This window comes from Canis lupus, chromosome 1 (genome assembly GCF_048164855.1).
Source record: "Canis lupus baileyi chromosome 1, mCanLup2.hap1, whole genome shotgun sequence".
NCBI classification, from domain to species: domain Eukaryota; kingdom Metazoa; phylum Chordata; class Mammalia; order Carnivora; family Canidae; genus Canis; species Canis lupus.
The window spans coordinates 29106660-29129658 of NC_132838.1; the positions used below are offsets into that span (position 1 = coordinate 29106660).

Genomic DNA, 22999 nt, shown 5'->3' on the forward strand with positions numbered 1-22999 from the left:
CCATGTCCTCATTTTGGCTGTGGTCTAGTTATCCAGTGATTGTGGGAATGGCAGATAGGGCATAAAGAGGCTAGGACATGTCAAACTGGATTCAACCAAGCTTTTCACTGGCAAAGAGGAAACAGACGGAAATTTGCCGAAACTCCACCATAACGTGCTTTAAACACAAACATTTTCTTCTTGTTTTTTGTTCTGAGAGTGACAACTCATTTACAAAAGATGAAGTGACAGCTTAGAAACTCACTGCCACTCTGCAAGGAACATTCCTTACTCTAGCTCAGGGAAAAGGTGGGGAATGAGTGAGCGATAAAAGGGATTTCACTACTTTTGCAAATTCTTCTCCTTTCTAAATTGCCACTTCACACAACTTTTGCTTGTTTTAAACTATGTGGTCCTATACTATACTCTGATCAGGATGCATCTTTCATTAGCATTATCTGCAAACAGAAATGAGACATTGCATGCATTTGTTCTGATATGGCACTAACTTTTTATGACCTTTAAATAAGTAAAAGTACTTCTCAGCTGATTTGCATTTTGCGCTTATTTTGCCCAGAATATAATCAGTGGGATAAAATCTCTCACCTCTGTTCTAGACTCCTTTTATTTTTCATATTTTCTACTGCTGGTTGTTCTTATTCTCACACATATGTAGTGATAAGAGTATTAGCCATATAATTTGTGAAGATTTCATTTGGTCTGGTTGAAAATTACACAGTCAAAATCATTTCATTAGTATCTGAAATAAAATAATATAAACTGCAAGTCTCAGTCAGGATATGTGGTTTGGGGGCATCTAGGTGGCTCAGTTGGTTAAGTATCTGCCTTCGACACATCATGAACCCAGGGTCCTGGGATTGAGCCCAAATCAGGGAGTCTGCTTCTCCCTCTGCTAGTACTCTCTCTTTCTCTCTCACACATGCTCTCTCTTTCTCAAATACATAAATAAAATCTTTTAAGAAAGGATATATGGTTAGGAATTGAATGAGCTTCAAAATCCGTTGCATTTGCACACATTTGAGACATCCATTTGGTTGATAGACTATAAAATCGCTGGTTTAGTAGAATAAATCGAATAAATGCATTAGGTTTTTAGATGGTTTGGAATCATCTTAGATGAATTACAAATGAAAAAATCTATATGCATTAAAAAGAAACTAAAATTACTATAGTGCTAGATAATTGTATTCATAATCATTGCAACACTGTGTTGTCTTTTTCTTTTAAAGATTTTATTTACTTATTCATAAGAGACACAGAAAGGCAGAGACATAGTGTAACTTGCTTAAACATGGTTCATTTATTGAACAGTCTTCCATTTTTCTATTAAAATATCACTACTATGAATATGTATTTATAAATGTACATATAAATAAGCACTTTTTACCCACTTTGGATTATATTATTAGGAAGTATAATTACTAAGGTAAAATGTGTGATTTTTTTATGATTCTTGACACATATAGCCAAATTGCTCTAGAAAATGATTATACACTTTCAGAGTGCAATTGGCAATGTCTGAAATTGCCAGTTTCACTGTACCACCACCAAAATAAACCAATTCAATAGATGTAATAGTACTTTTCCGTGTTTTGTTTTAAACTGATGGCGTTGGCAGAGTAAGTCTAGTACCATTGTAAAGATACAATTGTGGTTAGAGAGAATGGAGCAAGAGATTCAAGGCTTTTCTGGTGATGTTTAGCAGTAAAAGGTAAGGCGAGTGTGAGATGAAATTTTCCAGCTGGGTGTGGAGTACAGTGTGAAAGGGCTTTTAATAAAAAACAAAACAAAACAAAACAGGATTTTCCTACTTTTTAGATTTGAGTTTTAAAATTTGGCCTATTCTATGCTTTTATTATGAATTTGTTGGAAGTAAAGAAACAATCTCTACTACCTGCCACTTTAATAAGAGATTTATTACTTTTGTTTTCATAACACTGTTTTGTGTGTGGTAGTGGAAGATATGGTCTCATGTGAAGCTTAATCTGAACCTACCTGTGCTCTCTGGCAGCCACAGCTCTCCAAGCATGGGAAGTCCAGGAAATGATGCTGAGCACTGTCTGGTGAGGAAGGAACCTTTGAATTGTAAGTCTGGCTTTGGAAACTCCAGTAGATTTTTTCTGAAGCATGTTTTATAATTTTTGGTATTTGGAAGGCCTCACTTCAAACAGCCTTAGGCCATTTGGCCACTGGTCAATTAGAGCAAGTAATTCAACTGCTTCTGCATTGGCAACAGGCAGGACAGAGGGCCTGGCCAGGGACTTACTGTACTTCAGAAATGAGGGAAAGTCTGTGACACACTGCCATCTATGAAAGGTGTGTGTGTGTGTGTGTGTGTGTGTGTGTGTGTTCATGCATGCACATTGGCAAAGGAAGTAATGGGGTTTGGAATCCTATTTGTTGTCTAAGTAATATTGGGCAAACAATATAGCCCTAATTTTTTGCTTTTAATCTTTAGCTAAAGACCTTATTTTCTGTGTTGGTTGAAAATTAGGACTGTTTTCCTGGTTACTGAGTCTACTGACTAGGGCAAAGTATAAGGTGAACACACCATCCTTTGCATTAATTAGAGCAAAGGCCAAGCCTCTGTGTGTGAGTGCATGCATGTGCCTGTGTTCAGCATTTGAAATAGGTGAGGTAGACCATGAACAGGGTTGTAGGCTTGAGTGTTTTTGTTTTTAAAGATAGGAGTTTCCTTCTGGTTTTAAACAGAGTTATAGCCTATGGGAAAACAGCTAGTTGAAATAGAGAAGACAAGGGCCAGGAGAGAAAGGGAAAGGCTAATGGAACAATACTCTCGGAAGATAGCTTATTCATTCACAAAGATATGGCTCATCAGGCAATAGGAATTGGAGCAGATAGTCCAGAGCTTGATGATGAATTTGCTAACTAACAGCTAGTGAGAATAACTGAAGTCATGGGAATAATAAACTTGTCATGAGAGAGTGTGTTGAAGATGGAAAACAATTAAAACATATTGAGATTCAGAGACCTGAAAGGAAAGAGCAAGTAGAGATGAAACTCTAAAATAAATGTGAGGCATTTATTTTGCCAAACACACACACACATTCCTCTAGCTTATTAGGAGTATTACAAGAATTACAGCAATTCCAATTTTGGTTATATATCCAACAGAATTGGATTTAGGCAGACATTTGTACATTCATGTTCATAGCAGTATTATTCACAATAGCCAAAAGGTGGAAGCAACCCAAGTGTTCATCAGTGGATGAATAGATAGACAAAATGTGCTATATTCATACAATGGAATATTATACCATCTATGAAGGGAGAAATTCTGACATATGCTACAACACAAGATGAACCTTGAGGACATGATGCTGAGTGCAATAAGCCAATCACAAAAGAACAAATACTGTATTATTCCAGTTACTTAAGGTACCTAGAATGATCAAATTCATAGAGAAAGAAAGTGGAATGGTGGTTGCTGGGGGCAGGGGTGTGGGGATGGGGAGCTAATGTTTAATGGATACAGAGTTTGAGATGGGAAGATGAAGGGTTCTGGAGATGATTGGTGGTGATAGTTGCACAACAATGTGAGTGTACTTAACTGCATACTTAAAAATGGTAAATTTTATGTTATATGTATTTTACCACAATAACAAAAAGCAGAGAGCCATATATAAAAAATATATCTCATAAAATTATAGTAATCTCTTATTAACCACAGCTCTTAGAATTCTAGGGTACATTTATCGTGATTTACACTTTTATAACAAATTTTTAAAGTCTGAGATCTTTTACATATGTAAGTTTAGTTCAGTTCTTTACATGTGTTCCAAAATCTGGTTCTATCAAAATCACTTACTAAACTTCATAAATACACAAAATACAAATTTCTGGGCCCTACTCCAGATCCATTAAATCATAATATCCAGGAACAGCAGCCAAAAATTAGTATTTTAACAGGTGCTTCAGGGATCCTTATGCAGCAAAAGAATACCAAACCTTCAGATTTCTCTTTTCTCTTTCAGACCTGGGTATAGATCAATAGGGGTATCCAGAGAGAAAAGATCTTTTAAATTTTATCCTTTCAACAAATGCAGAGAAGACTAGTATGGGAAAATAATACTTCTTAATCATCTTGATAACTTATTAAAAGTCATAAGCATTTTGTGAAAGGGAATAGGTGAGCACTAATGATAAGTAATGTAGAAATTGTTGCCATCCTTGGTGAGTGGCAAGCCATAGTCAGGCATTATTAAATTCAGAAAAAGAAATAAGTTTTAAAATTTTATTTTATTTATTTATATAACAGAAAGAGAAAGCACAAGCAAGGGGAACATCAGGCAGAGGGAGAAGCAATCTTATCAAGGAGAAGGGAGCCTGATGCATCACCAGAAAAATAAATAAGTTTTATAGGTATAGCACCTTTAATGTTGTGAAGATCTATCTATATGAATTTCTTCTTTGAGTTGCCTTTCATGCTTGTTTAGGGTAAGGCCTTTGGCTTTATATAGAAGAAGAAGGCAAATGTAAGACATTAATTTTCAAGCAAGTAGGTGATGGTTTTCAATCCCTTTAACTGAGTGATCAAGCTTATGAGTACATCTGCCTCAACAGATCACAAGACAGCAGCAGTGGTTGTAGAACAATTGAAAGAGGAGCTCAGGGAAGATTTTCTACCAGAACAAGTTTTAATGATAAGTATGATTTGTTTCATATATATATATATATATATATATATACTTTTTTTTTCCCTGTCCAACCTTTTACTCTCTATGAAAAAGTATTTCCAACCAACTATTTTGTCAGCTCTGAGAGCACGGTTAGCAAAGGATTACTGTAATTATTTCAGGCATGAAAATAAGCATTTATATACTCTTCATTACCTTAAGGAAAACTGGACAAGTAACTGAAATCATTTTAATAACTGTGGTAGGACAAGGTACTAATAATTTAATGGAGCAACTCCCCCATGCCCCACCTCTTCTCTGCCCTGGTGGAGCAGACTTAATTGAAAAAAGAATGGAAAAGAAACAGAAGCTTGCTGGTCTCATGGAGGATTGTCATGAAGGCATTTGTGAAGGCAAAATCTTGGAAGTCTTTTTTTTTTTTTTTTTAAGATTTATTTATTTATTCATGAGAGACACACACACAGAGAGCAAGGCAGAGACAAGAGGCAGAGGGAGAAGCAGGCTCCCTGCATCAGAGGGACTCTATCTGGATTCCAGGATTGTGCCCTGAGCTGAACACAGATGCTCAACCGCTGAGCCACCCAGGCATCCCAAAGTCTTGGAAGCCATCAGAGTTCCAGTGATTAAGGCGATGCCCACTGAGGGAGCTAGAAAGAGCTGTCTTTGTAAATCTCTAGAGGCTGCTCTGTCAGCAGGCCCAATGATGAAGGATAAATGCACCATGGCACAATGTGTGCTCAAAGAAGGAACAGTTAAGATGACAACCACAATGCAATACGAACCAGGGAACTTCACATTTCCTCTGGATCCCAGAGTCTTTGTATAACACTTTGAAGGGCATGGGAGGAAATACTAATGATGGTTGATACAATCAGCAGCTTCCCTACCTTGGTGAGTGAAGGCTCAGATCTGGGAATAATTTGATATGGAAGATAAGTTGAATAATTCCAGTGCTTCATGTTATGGGACAGTTTATGCTTGGTACATGATGATGAAGGATATTGCTTACAATTTCCATTCAAAATTAATTTTTACATGTCCTATTTTTCCTTTGGGGGGAGGGGCTTTGATTTTGCCTACTGGAAGATGAGGCTTTCCTGAATCAGGTGTGAAAGCAAGAAGGAAAGATTGTGGAAACAGCTCTTAAGCAAAAAAGTAAGTGACACTGTTGTGGAAAAGGTCAATGCAAATTTTAAGACTAGGAGGTTTTCTAGAATTATTGACTTTAGTTAAATTATGTTTTTTAAGACTGAATTAGCAGCTCTTAGAATCCATATACAATTTTTTGTTTTGCAATTTTTTATTGCTGTAATAGGCTTTGCTGTTGAAGGTATGTATGAAAATACCAGTGGGGGAACAGATTTTTTTTTTTTTTTACTGATTAAAATGTGTGGAGCTGCTGTGATGATTTCCTCTGTGTTTCCTTTGGCTACAGATAATACCACAAAGCCAACTCGGTGACGCACACAGGCAGCTGATAACAGCTGACACATGCGGATCTTAAGCCAAGTGTATATTATCAGAAAACGAGCTAAAAACCCCACAAAATTCCCCACTGACTGACTTAAAAACATTCCTTTTAAAATCTCTTAACAACACAGTAGATGGTCTTTTTAATTTTGCGTGCTAAAACACTTCTGGTGAAATATGAAGTGAGAGTAAACATATGTCCCTTTAGTGAGTATGAGTTAAGTATAAGTTCTAATGTACTTTTCAACAGTATAGTATCTGAAAATTGCATAAATAATTCATTAGAATTTACAATTAACTATGGGGTAGACTTTATTTGCCTTTTAAAATTTAATTTTAATATTTTAATCAAAGTTCAATATTGACAGAGTTTAAAAAGTCAAATAATACCAAAGGCTTAAAAAGAAAAACAGCAGTCCTATGCTAAACCTCTTTCCATCACAGATTCTGCTCCCTAGAGACACCACTTTCAATTATTTTGTTACTTCTATCATTTACTTTAAATTTTTGAATAAAATGCTTATACTCTTATTTCTTGATTCTTTATTCCTAGAAAAATTGTTCTGTGACTTCATATATGTAAAATATTAATTCTGGTCTCTTCCTCCACTCACTTCACTCATTGTTCGTATTTTTGCCTTCCTTACAATGTAGATTTGATTAAATCATTTTGGTAATTTTATTGGTTAAATTTCATGCTTGATATGATCATTCAGTATCACTCATCACCTGAACCGTAGTGAATTGTGACAGCTCTTTCTAGTACAACTTTTCATTTTCTCTACTACTTGCCTTTGTCAAATTTAGCTGTCTATGCACTCATCATTAATTTATTCCCAAAGTCCAGATCTCCTCTCATTTCTCAGTATGCAGATCTCCTCTCATCTCTCAAGCACATCAAATGCGTTGGCCATGGACCTGCACTGATCAGTTATCCTTTGAGAGAGCCAGCTAGCTCTAGGCAGCATAGGGGTCATCTCTAGTTGCTGCTCTTGTGGGAGGCTTAGACCACACTTCCCCTGGTTTGCTCTTAGCCATTGACTGAGCATGGCAGAGGTTTTAGGGCTCATTCCTGCCCTAGTCCAAATGAGCAGGCTTTGCTTAGGAATGCCCATCCCTGTTGGCCTGGTCAAAACTTTCTCACAACTGAGCTGTGGTCTGGGGATTTCTTATCTAGTCCTTCCTTCCCTCTCTTCTTTCATAGATGTCAGATTGGCATCCCAATCTGAATGCTCTCCCTGCTTATTCCTGCTCCATCTTCCTTTATCCCCTGCAGACATTAACCCCAATTTATACCTTCATGTCTGAACTCATCTTGGCACCTGCTTCTTGGAGGACATAAATTGGCACAGGGAGTCTGGGAGGGGTCTGAGAAAACAGAAACTAAGATAGGATTTGGGGTTTGGCTTGTTCTTTGCTCAGATGGTGAGGAGAACCTTATCCTGAAAAGAATGTGGGTCCTGGTGCAATTGGAGGCCCAGTTATTCAAGGTTTCACTTATGATTTGGGGAACCAGACAGCCAGAGGGCTGATTATTGCTAAGTTCTATTGATGTTCTACAAGAGATAATGAGAAACTAAGGTATGGTTAACAAATAGTTAAGTTAACTGTAAGCACCACAGGGAATTTCTGGCAGCTTACAAACAGCCCCATATCTTCTACAGTGGAAGACCATACCCAGCCAAGGAGCAGACACAGGATTTTGTAGTTAAAGTCACAGAGCTGCAGAGACGTTTAAATGCTCAGCCAATGTAGGTCCGGGGACCTCAGTACATGGATTAGAAGACATCTAGGAGAATGTCTCTGGGGATTTTTGGCTTCACAGTTCCCCAAACCCTCAGAATTTATAGATGTTGTCCCCTTCTTCTTAGCAAGGACTATTTATTTTTCTTGTTGGAAGATGTTCCAGAAGCCTCTACCCTACAAGACAACAAGTGTTCCTTTCAGGAATTCCCCACCCTCTCTCCTAGTTATGAAGCTGGTAATCTAAATCCCAAACCCAACCCCACTGGGGTTATGCTGAGCCTGATAAGAGAGGAAAGAAATAACACACCGAAGGAGTGTCGAGAATTATTTAACATGTACTGGCAGGAGCCAGAGGAGTATGTTTGTGATTGGATTTTGATGAGACTCAATCAGGGGTCCCCAGAAGTAAGACTGTATAAAAAAACCTTTTTGACCTGGGGTTGCTTCCATGTGATGTAGGATTTAACACTCTAGCAAGGACCCCTGGCAGTGGAACAAACTTACTGTTCTGTTGGATCTTAGAAACCAGATGAAACAATCACCTGAGTGAAGTGGAAATGGCAGACACTAGAGGAAGGAATACAAAGGCTAAGGGAAGTGGTCCCTCACAAGGCGTGAAGATTTTTCCCAGATCCTAATGCCTAATAGAAAATACACCATGGAAGTGGCACTAAATAACCAAACAGACAAAATGACTTGGCCATTTGGCATGATCATATCCAGTCCCTATGATCAGTCACTCTGGAACTGATGGGGTATAGATACGAACACTCTGGAATGTGAACAGAGTGGCCATGATGCTAGAGATGGGGGTATACCTGGATCCAATAGAAAGCTCTCCCATGTACCAAGGCCTATGTATTTACTGCTGCCTCTGAATGTCCAACTTGTCAGTAACCAAGACCAATGCTGAACTCCTGATAGAGCATTATTATTTTAGGAGACCAAATAGACGGTTGGTGGCAAGTCAACCATATGGGGGCCTCTTACCTCCTGTTTAATGGCCTCTATTTTCTATTTAAAGTTGGAAGCAAGTCTGTCTGCTTACAGGGGGGGATTTGGTAAAAAGAGTGGTGACAAAAGAAAGCAGTTAACTATGGGATTTAGTAGGTGCTAGTTATTTATGCCCCAATAAGTGGGTTTTTAGAAACTATGTTTGAGTACTAACAGTGTTGGGCATTTGTATTGAACTCTCTTCAAGCATTATTTATGATTTATCATATATCATTCGGAGAATTACTTAATATTATCTCTATTTTATAGGAAAGGGATAGTATGTTAATTCCCCAGAACATTTCTTTCCTAATTTTATGTATATTTAGTGAGCTCTAATACCAAGCATCATTCTCAGCATAGTAAGTAAATGTATCATCAATAAAGCAAACCAAGGACTGTATGATTTCAGAATCCAGTTTCTTTTTTTTTTTTTTAAGATTTATTTATTTATTCATGAGGGACACAGAGAGAGAGGGAGGCAGAGACATAGGCAGAGGGAAAAACAGGCTCCTCACAGGGAGCCCCATGCAGGACTCGATTCTGGATTCCAGGATCACGATCAGGATCTGAGCGGAACACAGGCACCCAACTGCTGAGCCACCCAGGCACCCCATCAGAATCCATTCTTTACAGTGGGTCAATAAAAATGGCCCAATAACGTAAATATGTTTGCATGTGAACCTTCTTTTGGGTTTACCATTGTGATGAGATAGGGAGCTACTGCTTCATACAACATGGGCAAATAAATTGTTTCATAACTATTTAAATTATTTCAAGTACATTTAAATTATCAAAGGTAAGTCTGGAAGTTGAACTCCAATATAATTTCTCTATTGTAATTAGAAAGATGGATTAATAACTTGTCTTTTTAATGTAATTTCCTTCTTGTATATTCAAAATGCAACATCTTCAAGCATTTTCAAACTGTTGTAGTAAGATTATTGCTAATTCATAACTTAGGATATTTCACTTTGGTGAAGTTTACAATGTCACTTACTTTGAAGAAATAATGTGGTAATCAGTGATAGTTTACATAAAATTACAGGAAAGCTTGTGAATTTGAAGAGTGATGGAGGTTGTATTTAACTCATTTTTTAAAACAAGCTATTTTATTGATGGCTGATTTCTTTGTTAGTGACTTCTGCATTTATTGAGACACACTCAAATGCTATTTACTTGTACAATATTATTAGAGTTATAATACTCAACTTTTTAAAAAAAATTATGATTTAAGATTTCTATGCTTCTGGGTTTCCTTTTTTTTTTTCCTTTTTTGTAACACATGCAATTTTTCTATTTATATGTTCACATCTAGTTTTTATTTTTGAGAGGCAAGATTTCGTTTGTGTTTTTCTATTGATTGCAGTTGGAGAGAAACAAACAGCATTAGCCACCTTGTGCATGTGGGACTTTTGTGAGAAAAATGAAATACTGTCGCACATTTAAAACCATTCTAAAAAACAACAATACAGCCATGAGAGTAAGTGCCATCTCACAGTGGTTACTGCTATAGCCGCAGTTGTGGCACAATTTTGGCAAACAAGACTAACAGGGCTAAACACCTTTCAAAGCAATTTTTATCTTGGAACAACTATAGAGATGAATTACTCAGCAAGGGCTTGGCAAGAAAGATGGGTTACTATGAGCGAATGCTGGTGAATTTAATGACTCTTTGGGAACATGTAGTCACTCACAAGTCTCTGGGGGTCTAAATTTGGGTAATTCACAAGGGTAAAATTGCCCAGTCTAATTGAAAGAGGCAGACTTATACATTGTTTTTAGACAGCAATTTTGACATGAGAGGAACACAGGAAGCTAGACAGGACATAGTAATATTATGTTAATGACTTTCATTTTGTCATGGTGCAACAGTTAATTGATTCCATGAGGAAGATGGAACAAAAGTGAATTCCTAGAAATGTCTTTCTCCTTCTAGGAGGAGAACAATTAATTAGGCAGGATATCTAATTTTAAATCTCTTTGATTCAAAAGAAATTTTTCTAATAAGTAGGGATTCAGAGTGTGGGGAAATGTCATTTGACTAAAGGGAAAAAAATACTTTGAAATATCCACATTCCCTTAAACAACTAAATTAGATTAAACACACCCTGTTTGGTTTTGCTAGACACTGGGCTGTTTGAAGGGATGATTTACCAAGTATAACATATTCTCTTGTTTCTCAATATATTTCTCTTCCCAGGCCTTCAAAATACTGGGCCTGTTATCTATTCCTGCATTTCACCACTGAAATAAAATTAATAGAAATATATGTTTTTGAACACAGTTAAAGCTTTTCATGTGTTTCTTCTACTTCCATCCAAGATGGAGTAATAAAGACTTGTCATTTGAAGGAAATAGAAAACCTGGCAATATATTTATAAAACAATGGTTTTTAGACATTGGACAAAAGATAACACAAGACTGTGATATCCTATAGAAAAGAGACAAAGTAAGGTCTACAACTATATTAGTTTACTGCTTAGCTTATGGAAGGTGCAGTCAGAGATCAGAGAGCTTGCTAAAATGAGGAGAAAGAGAATTGAACCCACAAAAGCCAAATTAGCTAGAATTTGCAGGACAATGTACCAGGAGGAGGAAGCAGCACAGAGATAGAGCTCTAGTGACATGCAGAGACCTCCCACAAGTGTTTGGTTGAATACTCATCTCCATAATGCATGAGAGGAAACTGTCTGAAATCAGAGTGGGGAACATATCACAAAGAGACTAGGACGAAAAATTCTTAGAGCTCAGACTGGCTGCTAATAGTCTATGTTTCCACCATCCAAGTGGAAATAATTTGTCATACAAAAGGCATTGGATAGGATGCTTAGAAGAGTTTCAGCTTAGTTGTGGTCATAAATTGGCTCTATGCTAAAGGCTGCTTTTGACATATCTCTATAAAACTTGAAACCTTTAAGCTTCAAAATGATTTACCCCGTTCCGAGTAACTTAACTGCATGCCAGAACAAAATCCTATGTTGTTTAAAGGAATACAGCAAAACCCAGCAAAGAACAACATAAAATTCACAATGAATGGCATCAACTACAAAACTAACCAGCCATGCAAAGAAGCAGAAAATGTGATCATTATTTTTTTTTAAGATTTTATTTATTTGAAGGAGAGAGCACAGATGGAGAGTGAGAGGGAGAAGCAGATTCCCTGCTGAGTGGAGAGCCCGACAACAACACGCTTGATCCCAGGACCCTGAGATCATGACCTGAGCTGAAGGCAGATCCTTAACTGACGGAGCCACCCTGGTACCCCCAGAACATGTGATTATAATTACATGAAAATAGAAATGAATCTAGAAAATATCCCTGGAAATTAAAAAGATTATGAAACTAGCAAATGAGGATGTTAAAACAATAATTATATATGTGCTCGATATATTCAAAAAGGGTACATGATGAAAAGAGAAAAATAGCCCAAATGGAACTTCTAGAGCTGAAAAGTACAATATGCAAAAAGGATAATACAGTTGATTAGGGTCAACAGCTCATTAGACAGCACAGAAAACAGCAAGCTCTCAGCCATAGAGACTATCCAAAAGGAAAAGCACAGTGAGGAAGAAAAGACGGAGACAAATGAGCAGAGCATCAGGGACCTGTGGGATAATGTTAAGCTGTCTAATATACATGTAATTGGAGTCATATGTGAAGGTGGGTGGGAAACAGAAAAATATTCAGCAAAAAGGGACCAGATATACTTCCAATTTTGAATATAAAAGGAAACCAGAGGAAAAAAGACTCATCATGTACAGGGACAAAGAGAAGAATTATCACAGATTTCTTGTCAAAAACCATGCAAACTAAAAGATAGCTTTACTTTTGTTTTTTTAAAAGTAACTTTAATGTTCTGGAAGGAAAAAACTTTGAATTTTATAATACAATTTGTTTCAAAATGAAGGCAAATGAAGTGTTCTCTCTCTCTTTCTCTCCCTCTCTCTCTCTCTCTCTCTCTCTCTCTCATACATACACACATAGCTGAGAAAATTTGTTGCTGGTAGACCTATACAAGAAATGTTAAAGAAAATTTTTCAGTCAGAAGGTTCATAAACTATATTTTTCTTGATTAAACCTACTTATAAATATTGATATTCTTCTTTTAATCTGGTGTATTTTACCATAAAATTTATATTACCTGAAATCAATATTGCATTTTTACTTATTTTTGTCAAAACTAGCTGCCCTCATCTTTTCATTTGTAATATTTCTTTTTTATTTTTAATTATTTATTTATGATAGGCACACAGTGAGAGAGAGAGGCAGAGACACAAGCAGAGGGAGAAGCAGGCTCCATGCACCGGGAGCCTGATGTGGGATTCGATCCCGGGTCTCCAGGATCGCACCCTGGGCCAAAGGCAGGCGCCAAACCGCTGCGCCACCCAGGGATCCCTGTAATATTTCTAATATATTTATTTAGGTAAATCTTTTCCACGGATGATACTTTTTTTTTTTTTTTTCAAGGATGATACTTTGAAAGCTGTTCTATAGATGACTCTGGAGTGTTTCTGAGGCTTTATTTTTTATGTAAGTACGTTTATATTCTAAATTTTAGGAAATATTGGTTTATGTGCATGCATATAAATGGCCCACATTTTCTTTGCTTTTATATTTTATTTTTTAGGAGGCTACTAAACTGTTGGCCAAAGTGGTTGTCATTTTACAGTTCGACCATAAGTTAAAAAAAAAAAACATTTACTTGCTTTGCCAGTTTAAAAAAATTATCCATTTTAGAAGTTTTTTTTTAAAAAAACTGAGATAAAAAATAAATAAACTGAGATAAAATTAGTATATTACATAACTTTTAGGTGTACAACATTATAATTCAACATCCATTTGTGTTACAAAGTGATCATCACCAAAGCCTATTTACTGTCACCATATATAATTGACCTCCTTTATCTATATTGCTCACCCTCCAATTCTCTTCCCCTCTGATAATCTTCTATTTGTTCTCTATGTTTATTAGATTTTGTATTGTTTCGTCTATTTGTTTCGTTTATTTAGATTCCACATATGAAAGAAATCATATGGTATTTGTCTTTCTGTGACTTAATTCATGTAGCTTAATACCTTCAAGGTCCAGCCATGTTGTCACAAATGCCAAGATTTCATTCTTCTTTATGGTGAGTAGTATTTTTTTAATGTCAATATATAGAAGTTACCAAAAGAATTAGTTTTTCACTAAGTGAATCAATTAGTTCCTGGGGCATTGGCCATTTATTACATTGATAATATCAGTCGATAGGACAAGAAAATTTGCTTGTATGATAGGTGCCTTAGTATACATGTACTTCTTTTCTTCTTCTTCTTCTTCTTCTTCTTCTTCTTCTTCTTCTTCTTCTTCTTCTTTTTCTTCTCTTCTTCTTCTAAAAACACAGGGGTCTGACACTTCAGCGAATTTTTTGGAATCCAAGAATCTTGGGCATGAAAAGAGATAGCTTCACAAACAATGAATTGCTGAACTCTTCAACATTTAGTAGGCTTGCTTAAATTTTGGCAGCAATTTATTCCACTTATTGGAGTACTGCCCATTTTATTAACTGGGTAACCTAAAAATGTGCCAGCATTGAGTAAGGCTTGAGCAAGAGAAGAACTCTATTTGGCCCAGGCCAACTTCTTGATTTCTTGTGTCCAATGGAATTCCACATTGCTTAAAGCACCTATGGAAGATCAGAATGCTATGGCAGGCACTGATAAGAGAATTGGAGAGGAGACTCATACCTTTGATTTGAGAGATAGCGGGGATTGTGGTGATGGCATTGTCTCCCCCATCACCAAAAAAGGTGGCAGGAACTTGCTTGGTCTGAGTCCATGCACAACTTCTGCCTCTCTCCTTCAAATGGACAAGTCTATGATATATTCTGTAAACTCATCAAGAGGTACCAGCAGAAAAGAATGTCTCAATACCCTACAACCAAAGACCAGCAAGAATACATCTGCTGTTGAACAAATTTGGTCTAATGTTTGTTACAGAGAAAGTACCGCATAGGGAACTGTGGGACATCTATGTAAGAAACTGTTAAAAATGATTTACACATTTTAAACTGTGTTAGATATTCTGGAGGAGAGTTCAAGATAACTGTTCTTTGTTCAGGATTGAATGTGGTCAGGAAGCAAGGTTGATTCTATGATTGGGTATCTTAAATCTTACCTATAAGATGGGAGGAATAAAGTGAGGTTATATCTGTAACTGGTAAAGAAGTAGCAGGCACTCATATGAACATGGTTAGGAAGATACTTGGTTGTTTTTAATGGCTTGGGCAATGTTCATGTTTTTATCTGTTTTAAGATATAATTATAATATGATTTTTTTTTGTCCTAATCATTACAATCAGAGTGCCCTTCTCTGATGCTGAAGGTCTGTGAAATTACTCTTGCCTAACAGAACACCGAGACCTAGCTGTGAGTGTCAGGCCAGTTCTTAGCAAAACCAAAGTCTAGCTGATAGTTCCAGGCCAGTCCTGTCTGTTGGGGGCTGTTTTTCTCTCTGAAGAGCCACCGTTCACAGCATTAATCTCAATAACACCTATTTATCTTGAACTTTTATCCTTCCTTGTCTCATTCTTCCTGGTTTTTCACTAGTACTCTTTGGAATGGAATCTGGCTCAGACCACTTTATTCTGGTTTGCACCTTCATTCTTTTCCAGACATGATAACTCAAACTAAGACATTCTTTTTGGGAAACAAAAATATTCTAAGTATTCTTCTTTTGAATGGGGGCAGCTCAGGATTGGCTCCTGGCAGCAGCCTTCTATGGTGGCCATGTGGAAAGCATGCAGCATCTATCAGATTTGTCCTGGAACAATGTGCCTGAGGAGCAGACAACTGCCACATCCCACATCCTTCCAGATATCTTGCTCTTACATAAACCTCTAAGTGCAACTATAATCCTGAAAAAGAAAAAAAGAAGATAGGCAGTAAAATTCTAATGTTATGAAGGAAAAAAATTAGAATGAACTAAGAATATCATCTATTGGTTAATATTATGTTTCTACTACCAAAAAGGCTTAAAACAGTGATCAAGAAAATAAAGAGGCGGATCCTGCGCCGGAGGAGAGCGGATCCTATGCCGGAGGAGACGCAGGCAGCTAACCTGGTCTCCTTCGTGTGACCCTTACAGCCGCTGGTCTCAGGGCACAATGGCAACTCTTAAGGAAAAACTGATTGCACCAGTTGCAGAAGAAGAGGCCACGATCCCAAACAATAAGATCACTGTAGTGGGTGTTGGACAAGTTGGTATGGCATGTGCCATCAGCATTGTGGGAAAGTCTCTGGCTGATGAACTTGCCCTTGTGGATGTTTTAGAAGATAAAATCAAAGGAGAAATGATGGATCTACAGCATGGGAGCTTATTTCTACAGACACCTAAAATTGTGGCAGATAAAGATTACTCTGTGACTGCCAATTCTAAGATTGTGGTGGTGACTGCAGGAGTCCGTCAGCAGGAGGGAGAGAGCCGCCTCAATCTGGTGCAAAGGAATGTTAATCCTCAGATAGTCAAGTACAGTCCTGATTGTATCATAATTGTGGTTTCCAACCCAGTGGATATTCTTACATATGTTACCTGGAAACTAAGTGGACTACCCAAGCACCGTGTGATTGGAAGTGGGTGTAATCTGGATTCTGCTAGATTTCACTATTTTATGGCTGAAAAACTTGGCATTCATCCCAGCAGCTGCCATGGATGGATTTTGGAAGAACATGGCGACTCAAGTGTGGCTCTGTGGAGTGGAGTGAATGTGGCAGGTGTTTCTCTTCAGGAACTGAATCCAGAAATGGGAACAGACAACAACAGTGAAAATTGGAAGGAAGTGCATAAGATGGTGGTTGAAAGTGCCTATGAAGTCATCAAGCTAAAAGGATATACCAGCTGGGCTATTGGATTAAGTGTGGCTGATCTCATTGAATCCATGTTGAAAAATCTCTCCAGGATTCATCCAGTGTCAACAATGGTAAAGGGCATGTATGGTATTGAGAACGAAGTCTTCCTGAGTCTTCCGTGTATCCTGGACGCTCGGGGCTTAACCAGTGTGATCAATCAGAAGCTGAAGGATGATAAGTTTGCCCAGCTCAAGAAAAGTGCGGATACCTTGTGGGACATCCAGAAAGCCCTAAAAGATCTGTGATGTGACTTCTGGCTTCTAGGCTATAGAAATTTAAAACCATGATGTGATTAACTGTGAGCCTTTAGTTTTTCATCCATATACATGGATCACAGTTTGCTTTTATCTTCCTAAATATGTGAATCTGGGCTCACAGAATCAAAGCCCATGCTTGGTTTAATGCTTGCAATATGAGCCTTGAACAAATAAAATTAACTATTGTAGTGTGAAAAAAAAAAAAAAGAAAAGAAAATCCCAAATTTGTGGCTTGACAATTCAGACTTATAATTAGAAGGATTGACAGTGGCCAACTGTGGGCATGGTCTAAGAGAGGGGAAAAGGAAAGCCAGGTATTTAAATTTTCTTATATGTAATACTTTGTATATGTAAAAATTTTCTACAACAAGTATGTATTACTTTTGTACCCATGCCTGGTATTAACTTACACTATAAAGTTATTATTATTACATCTATCTGAATAGAAATTATAACTGATCTTGTTTGTATTGTTTATATTTTTTCACTAAAAATACCAACTCATACTTATGAAACTGAAAATTCTTGGTCTTTCTAAAAACTCCTGAAAATAAGAAGCAAAATTCCCACCTCTTGGTCATGTATATAGGTCATTGGTGGTTATAGAAGCTACTAATGAGCCCATGCTTATTTGTAGTCAAATCCATGATGAGTGAGATCACAGGACATTAAGCAAGTAGCAGACCAACAGCAACATCCTAAGTTGCTGTGGGCAGATAGATAGATACTTAAATGGGTCATACAGGAAATGTTACGACATTCACTTTTGTGGGAGTGGGGGCAGGTAGAGACTGTTTTCAGCTCTAGCTTCAGCCAGGAAATGTCTCTTTCTACTGAAAGAAGTGTCATTCTACCAATCCCCCTTTCCATTTCCACACTCTTGTAAAAAGTCAGGTTCAGTCAGTGGCTAAAGCACATGGGCCTGTCCATTATGAGAAGACAGATTGTTCATGGGAAGAGACTGAGTGAGACTATTGGGTACAGAGCGTATCAGCAGGACCCAGAACCTTCCATGGTAATTGGTTGATGCAGACTCACCACCTAATGATGGTGAGCGATCAAAGAGTAAAATGGAGAGAAAGAGCACAAAGATCTTGAGACAGTGCAGTAGAGTGGGACAAGAGTAAACAAGGGATACGATGCACAGAAAGGACCCAAATGATGTTAGGACTAAGCCCTCCACTGGTACTCATAGTTATCTGGACATCATTATGATTGAGAAATTAGGAAGTATAGGTACACATCTGAAGGTACAAATTGAAAATCTCAGTATATTACCAAAGTAATCAATATGATTAAAAAGATAAACTCCAAATTTGAAAAATATTGGCCACAAAGCAGTTATCATTTCTTTCTTTCTCAGTATGTGCCTGATATTGTGCTGAGGAGTTTATGTGCCTTGGTATGTGTGATTCTCATAATACTTTGAGGTTGGCACTGTTATTTCCTTCATTTGGAAACTTGATGTTCAGAAGCACCAAATAACTTCCTTAATCCTGTGGCAAACTGCTGGCAGGGCTTGATTCAGACCCAGATGACTGATTCCAGACTCTGCATTCTTAATCACTGTGTAGACAGACTGTCTTTTCAAACTCACCAAAGGTCATTATCAAATATTTTGTGAAGAGCATTGGAAACCCATCATTATCTATAGCATATTCCTCAGAGTTTTGGGAGTATGACTGGGTAGAGAACATTTTGGAGTGCAGATTTAGCATCTTGCAACAGATTTTGTTATTATTTGCAAATTAGCAAGGTATGGAATATTTTCAGTTACTGATATTTGTGGATAATTGGGTCATGTGGACTGCACCAAGTATTAAATGACAAGTTGTGGTGCCTCAACTGAGCAGGAAAGGTAATTAAATTCTGTCTTAGTAAGGTTCATTTCTCTCTGGGGAAGCTACTTTTCACACTTCTGCAGTGTGAAATGCTACCACAGAGGTTCTTAACAGTTGACAAATGTTGATCTAGATTGAAAGGTTGTGTAGTGAATAAATTTGTTTTGGAATCAAATAAATATCACTTAAATTTGGAAATAGATACATTTATAGAGGGTTATAAACTTATAAGGTAATAAAAGTAAGCACCCAAAATATGAGAACATTTTTAAAAATTTCATATGAAAATCTGTTTGGAAACCAGTGAATATTTTGCAAAAATAGGAACATCTCTTACATTTTTTGTTTCTATGGGTTCAATTTTTTAGATCCACGTATAAGTGCAATCATATAGTATTTGTCTTTCTCTGTGCGATTTATTTTAATTAGCATAATGACCACAAATTTCATCCATGTTGTTGCAACTGGCAAGATTTCTTCTTGCCTCTTCCTGAATTATATATAAATATATATGGCATATAATATATATTTATATGGCATTTTCTTTCTTCTTCCATACATTGACAGACTCTTAGGTTGTTTCTGTGTCTTGACTATTGTGACTAAGGCATCAATAAACATGCAAGTGCAAATATCTCCTTGAGATAGTGATTTCATTTACTTTGGTACAGAAAAGTGGGATAGCTGGATCATACGGTAGTTCTGTTTTTAATTTTTTGAGGAACCTCCAGACAGTTTTTCCTTTTTTTTTTTTTTTTTTTCTCAGACAGTTTTTCCATAGTGGCCATGGCAATTTACATTCCCACCAACAGTACATAAGAATTCCCTTTCCTTCACGTTCTTGCCAACACTAATCTCTTGCCTTTTTCATAATAGCCATCCTTACAGGTGTGAGATGATATCTCATTTGATTTGCATTACCCTGATTATTAGTAATGTTAAGCACCTTTTCATGTACCTGTTGGTTGTCTGTATATCTTCTTTGGAAAAATATCTATTCATAACTAACATCATATTCAATGGTGAAAAACAGCTTTTCCTCTAAGGTCAGGAAAAGACAAAGATATCTATTCTTACCTCTTTTATTCAATGCGGTAGTAGAAGTCTGCCACAGCAAGCAGACAAGAAAAAGAAATAAGAGGCATCCATATTGGTAAAAAAGAAGTTAAACTGTCACTTTTTGCACATTACATGATACTATACTAAACAAACAAATAAACAAACAAACTAAAGATTCCACAAAAAAACCTGTTAGAAGTAATAAATGAGTTCAGTAAAATTGCAGGATGCAAAATTAATATCTAGAAAATCAGTAGCCTTACTATACACTAATGAAGTAGCAGAAAGACAAATTAAGAAAACACTTCCATTTACAATTGCACCAAAAAGAATAAAATATCTAGGAATAAACTTACCCAAAGAAGTGAAAGGCTGAAATTATATAAAACACTGATGAAAGAAATTGAAGGTGACACAAAGAAATGGAAATACAGTCCATGCTCATAGATTACAAGAATTGATATTGTTAAAATGTCAATACTACTCGAAGTGACCTATAGGTAGAAAGCAATCCTTATCAAAACATCAATAACATTTTTCACCAAACTAGAACAAACAATACTAAAATTTGTATGGAACCACAAAAAAACCTGAATAGCTAATGAAATCTTGAGAAAGAATAAAACTCGAACTATCTCAATTCCATATTTCAAGATATCCTGCAAAGCTGTAGTCCCCAAAACAGTATAAACACATAGATCAATGGAGCAGAATGGAGTCCAGGAATAAACCTACATTTACATGGTCAATTATTCTGTGACAAAGGAGACGAGAATAAACAATGAGGAAAAGACAAACTTTTTGATAAATAGTGCTGGAAAACTGGACAGTTAAATGCAAAAGAATGAAACTGAGCCACTTTCTTATTAAACCATACACAAAAATAAACTCAAAAGAGATCAAAGACTTAAATGTGAGGCCTGAAGCCATAACGCTCCTAGGAGAGAACATAGGCAGTAACTTCCTTTGACATTGACTGTAGAAGCTTTTTTCTAGGTAGGTCTCCTCAAGCAAGGGAAGAGAAGCAAAAATAAACTATTGTGATTGCATCAAAATAAAAAGAGTTTTCACAGCAAAGGAAACCATCAACAAAATATCTCCTGTTTTTTTTTTAATTTTTATTTATTTTTATGATAGTCACAGAGAGAGAGAGAGAGGCAGAGACACAGGCAGAGGGAGAAGCAGGCTCCATGCACCGGGAGCCCGACGTGGGACTCAATCCCAGGTCTCCAGGATCGTGCCCTGGGCCAAAGGCAGGCACTAAACCGCTGCACCACCCAGGGATCCCCTATCTCCTGCATTTTTAATTGATATATTTCTCCCTGGATTAGCCTGAGGCATAAGAACCACAGAGTCAAGTTTTTAATAGTTGGATCTGAAGCATTTCTTTCTTTCCATGAGGAATAAGTAGATCTAGCCTGGTAGATTTTATAAATGCCCAGGTTTTTATTTGAATACATTATTTTATCTGACTGCCACTTTCTCATTGTAGATTAATATTAATATCTGACATACAGATTATTAGATATTCCTAATAGTGATTTTTCTGGCTTTCAAGGCTCATTCTTTTATTCAATGAATATTCACTGAAGGCCTTTGAAGGGGTCAAGCTCTCTTATGGTTCTGAGAACCATATACTTGGTCACAAGACAGACGATGTCCCTGCCCTTTTGGAGCAAGCCCTCTCATCGGGAAAGCTAGACAGTATTTAAAATTTAAAACTATATGTATCAGATGGTGATGAGTGCTCTGATGAAAATAAAGCAAAGTTCTTTAATAGGGAGGAACCTGGAGCTCCTTTTGAGTAGGCAGTTAGGGAAGACCCAGATGGCCAGCAGGAAGCACTTGTGCAAAATCAGTGAAAGCGCATCCCAGGCAGGGGAACTGATAGAGCACCCAGCCAAGAACCAAGAAGCAATCTGATCAAGAACAGGATTATACAAATAACAGACTGCTTTATCTAGACAAAATAACCAGAGGATTACCTAGCATACTCTCTGTTGGTTAGGCCCCAATTCTATCCTTTCAAGTATCAACTGCCCAGTTTGATAACACTGTTTTCTCTCTTTTTTATTTAAATTCAATTTGCCAATGTATAATACATCATTAATTTCAAATATAGTTTTCAATAATTTATCAGTTGAGTATAACACCAAGTGCTCATCATATCACATACCCTCCTTAATGCCCATCACCCAATTACCCCATCCCTCTGCTCATCTCCCCTTCAGCAACCCTTAGTTTGTTTCCCAGAGTTGAGTCTTTCATGGTTTGTCTCCTTCTCTGATTTTTTTCCCATTCAGTTTCCCCTCCTTCCCTTGTAGTCCTCTGCATTATTTCTTATATTCTGCATATGAGTGAAACCATATAATGGTCTGATTGACTTATTTTACTCAGCATAGTACCCCCCAGTTCCATTCATGTTGATGTAAATAAATGGTATTTATCTTTTCCGATGGCTGAGTAATATTCCATTGTATATGTAGGTATATATATATATATATATATATATATATATATATATATATATCTCCATTGTGTGTGTGTATATATATATATATATATTATATATATCTTCTTTATCCATTCATCTGTCGAAGGAACACTGGTTTTATTCACAAAGATGGCAGAAACAACAAAATTGACATTCTTGCATAGTGAAGAAAAGACTTATCTGTGGATGACCTGGAGAAGCTGAGTAATACAGCTAAGACCAGTTTAATTGTTAATATATTAAGCATCAGTTAAAGAGTTCATAGTTAATTTTCTATTAAAACTCTGAAGGAGGAAGACTATAATAAATATGACACAGAACCCAGCTTTATGTTAGAGCATGTTACTGAGAAAATATGCTACAAGTTAAATGTTGTTCATAGGGCTTTATTGGGAGGACCATGCTTCTGGATGTTTTTTATCACAATGCATCCCAGCAGCACCGGCCCAAGCCTGTTATTTCCACCCTGTAGCTCACGTGGATTTACTGTGGTGCTGATGTGCGTAAATGTGGTTGTTTCTGCGGTTTTCATACAGGTTCTGGAGAGTTACAGATTGTACAAAAGGTCGTAGGTCAGTTCACCTTTCCAGA

General features: G+C 36.9%; 1 protein-coding gene and 1 long non-coding RNA gene across 25 annotated transcripts in view; one reads left to right on the forward strand and one right to left on the reverse strand.

The window, feature by feature from the left end:
• Window positions 1-22999, forward strand: part of LOC140632534 (L-lactate dehydrogenase B chain-like) — a 167343-nt gene that overhangs the window by 43622 nt on the left and 100722 nt on the right. For 4 of the 24 annotated variants that reach the window (XM_072824699.1, XM_072824651.1, XM_072824705.1 and 1 more), the window contains 6 exons: window positions 2012-2085; window positions 4585-4668; window positions 5720-5813; window positions 13338-13400; window positions 13881-13999; window positions 15600-17266. In XM_072824699.1, the coding sequence (XP_072680800.1) occupies window positions 16016-17002 (987 nt within the window). In that variant the 5' untranslated portion in view covers window positions 2012-2085; window positions 4585-4668; window positions 5720-5813; ... (1 more) ...; window positions 13881-13999; window positions 15600-16015 and the 3' untranslated portion in view covers window positions 17003-17266. Of the gene's footprint in view, window positions 1-1959; window positions 2086-4279; window positions 4385-4584; window positions 4669-4730; window positions 5814-6093; window positions 6639-13337; window positions 13401-13880; window positions 14000-15599; window positions 17267-22999 lie in introns of those variants that run through there. The other 20 variants (XR_012030175.1, XR_012030178.1, XR_012030180.1 and 17 more) reach the window with 16 other exon arrangements.
• LOC140632612 (uncharacterized) overlaps window positions 1-22999 on the reverse strand; it is a 44956-nt gene that overhangs the window by 10147 nt on the left and 11810 nt on the right. The gene's annotated exons all lie outside the window — the stretch shown is intronic.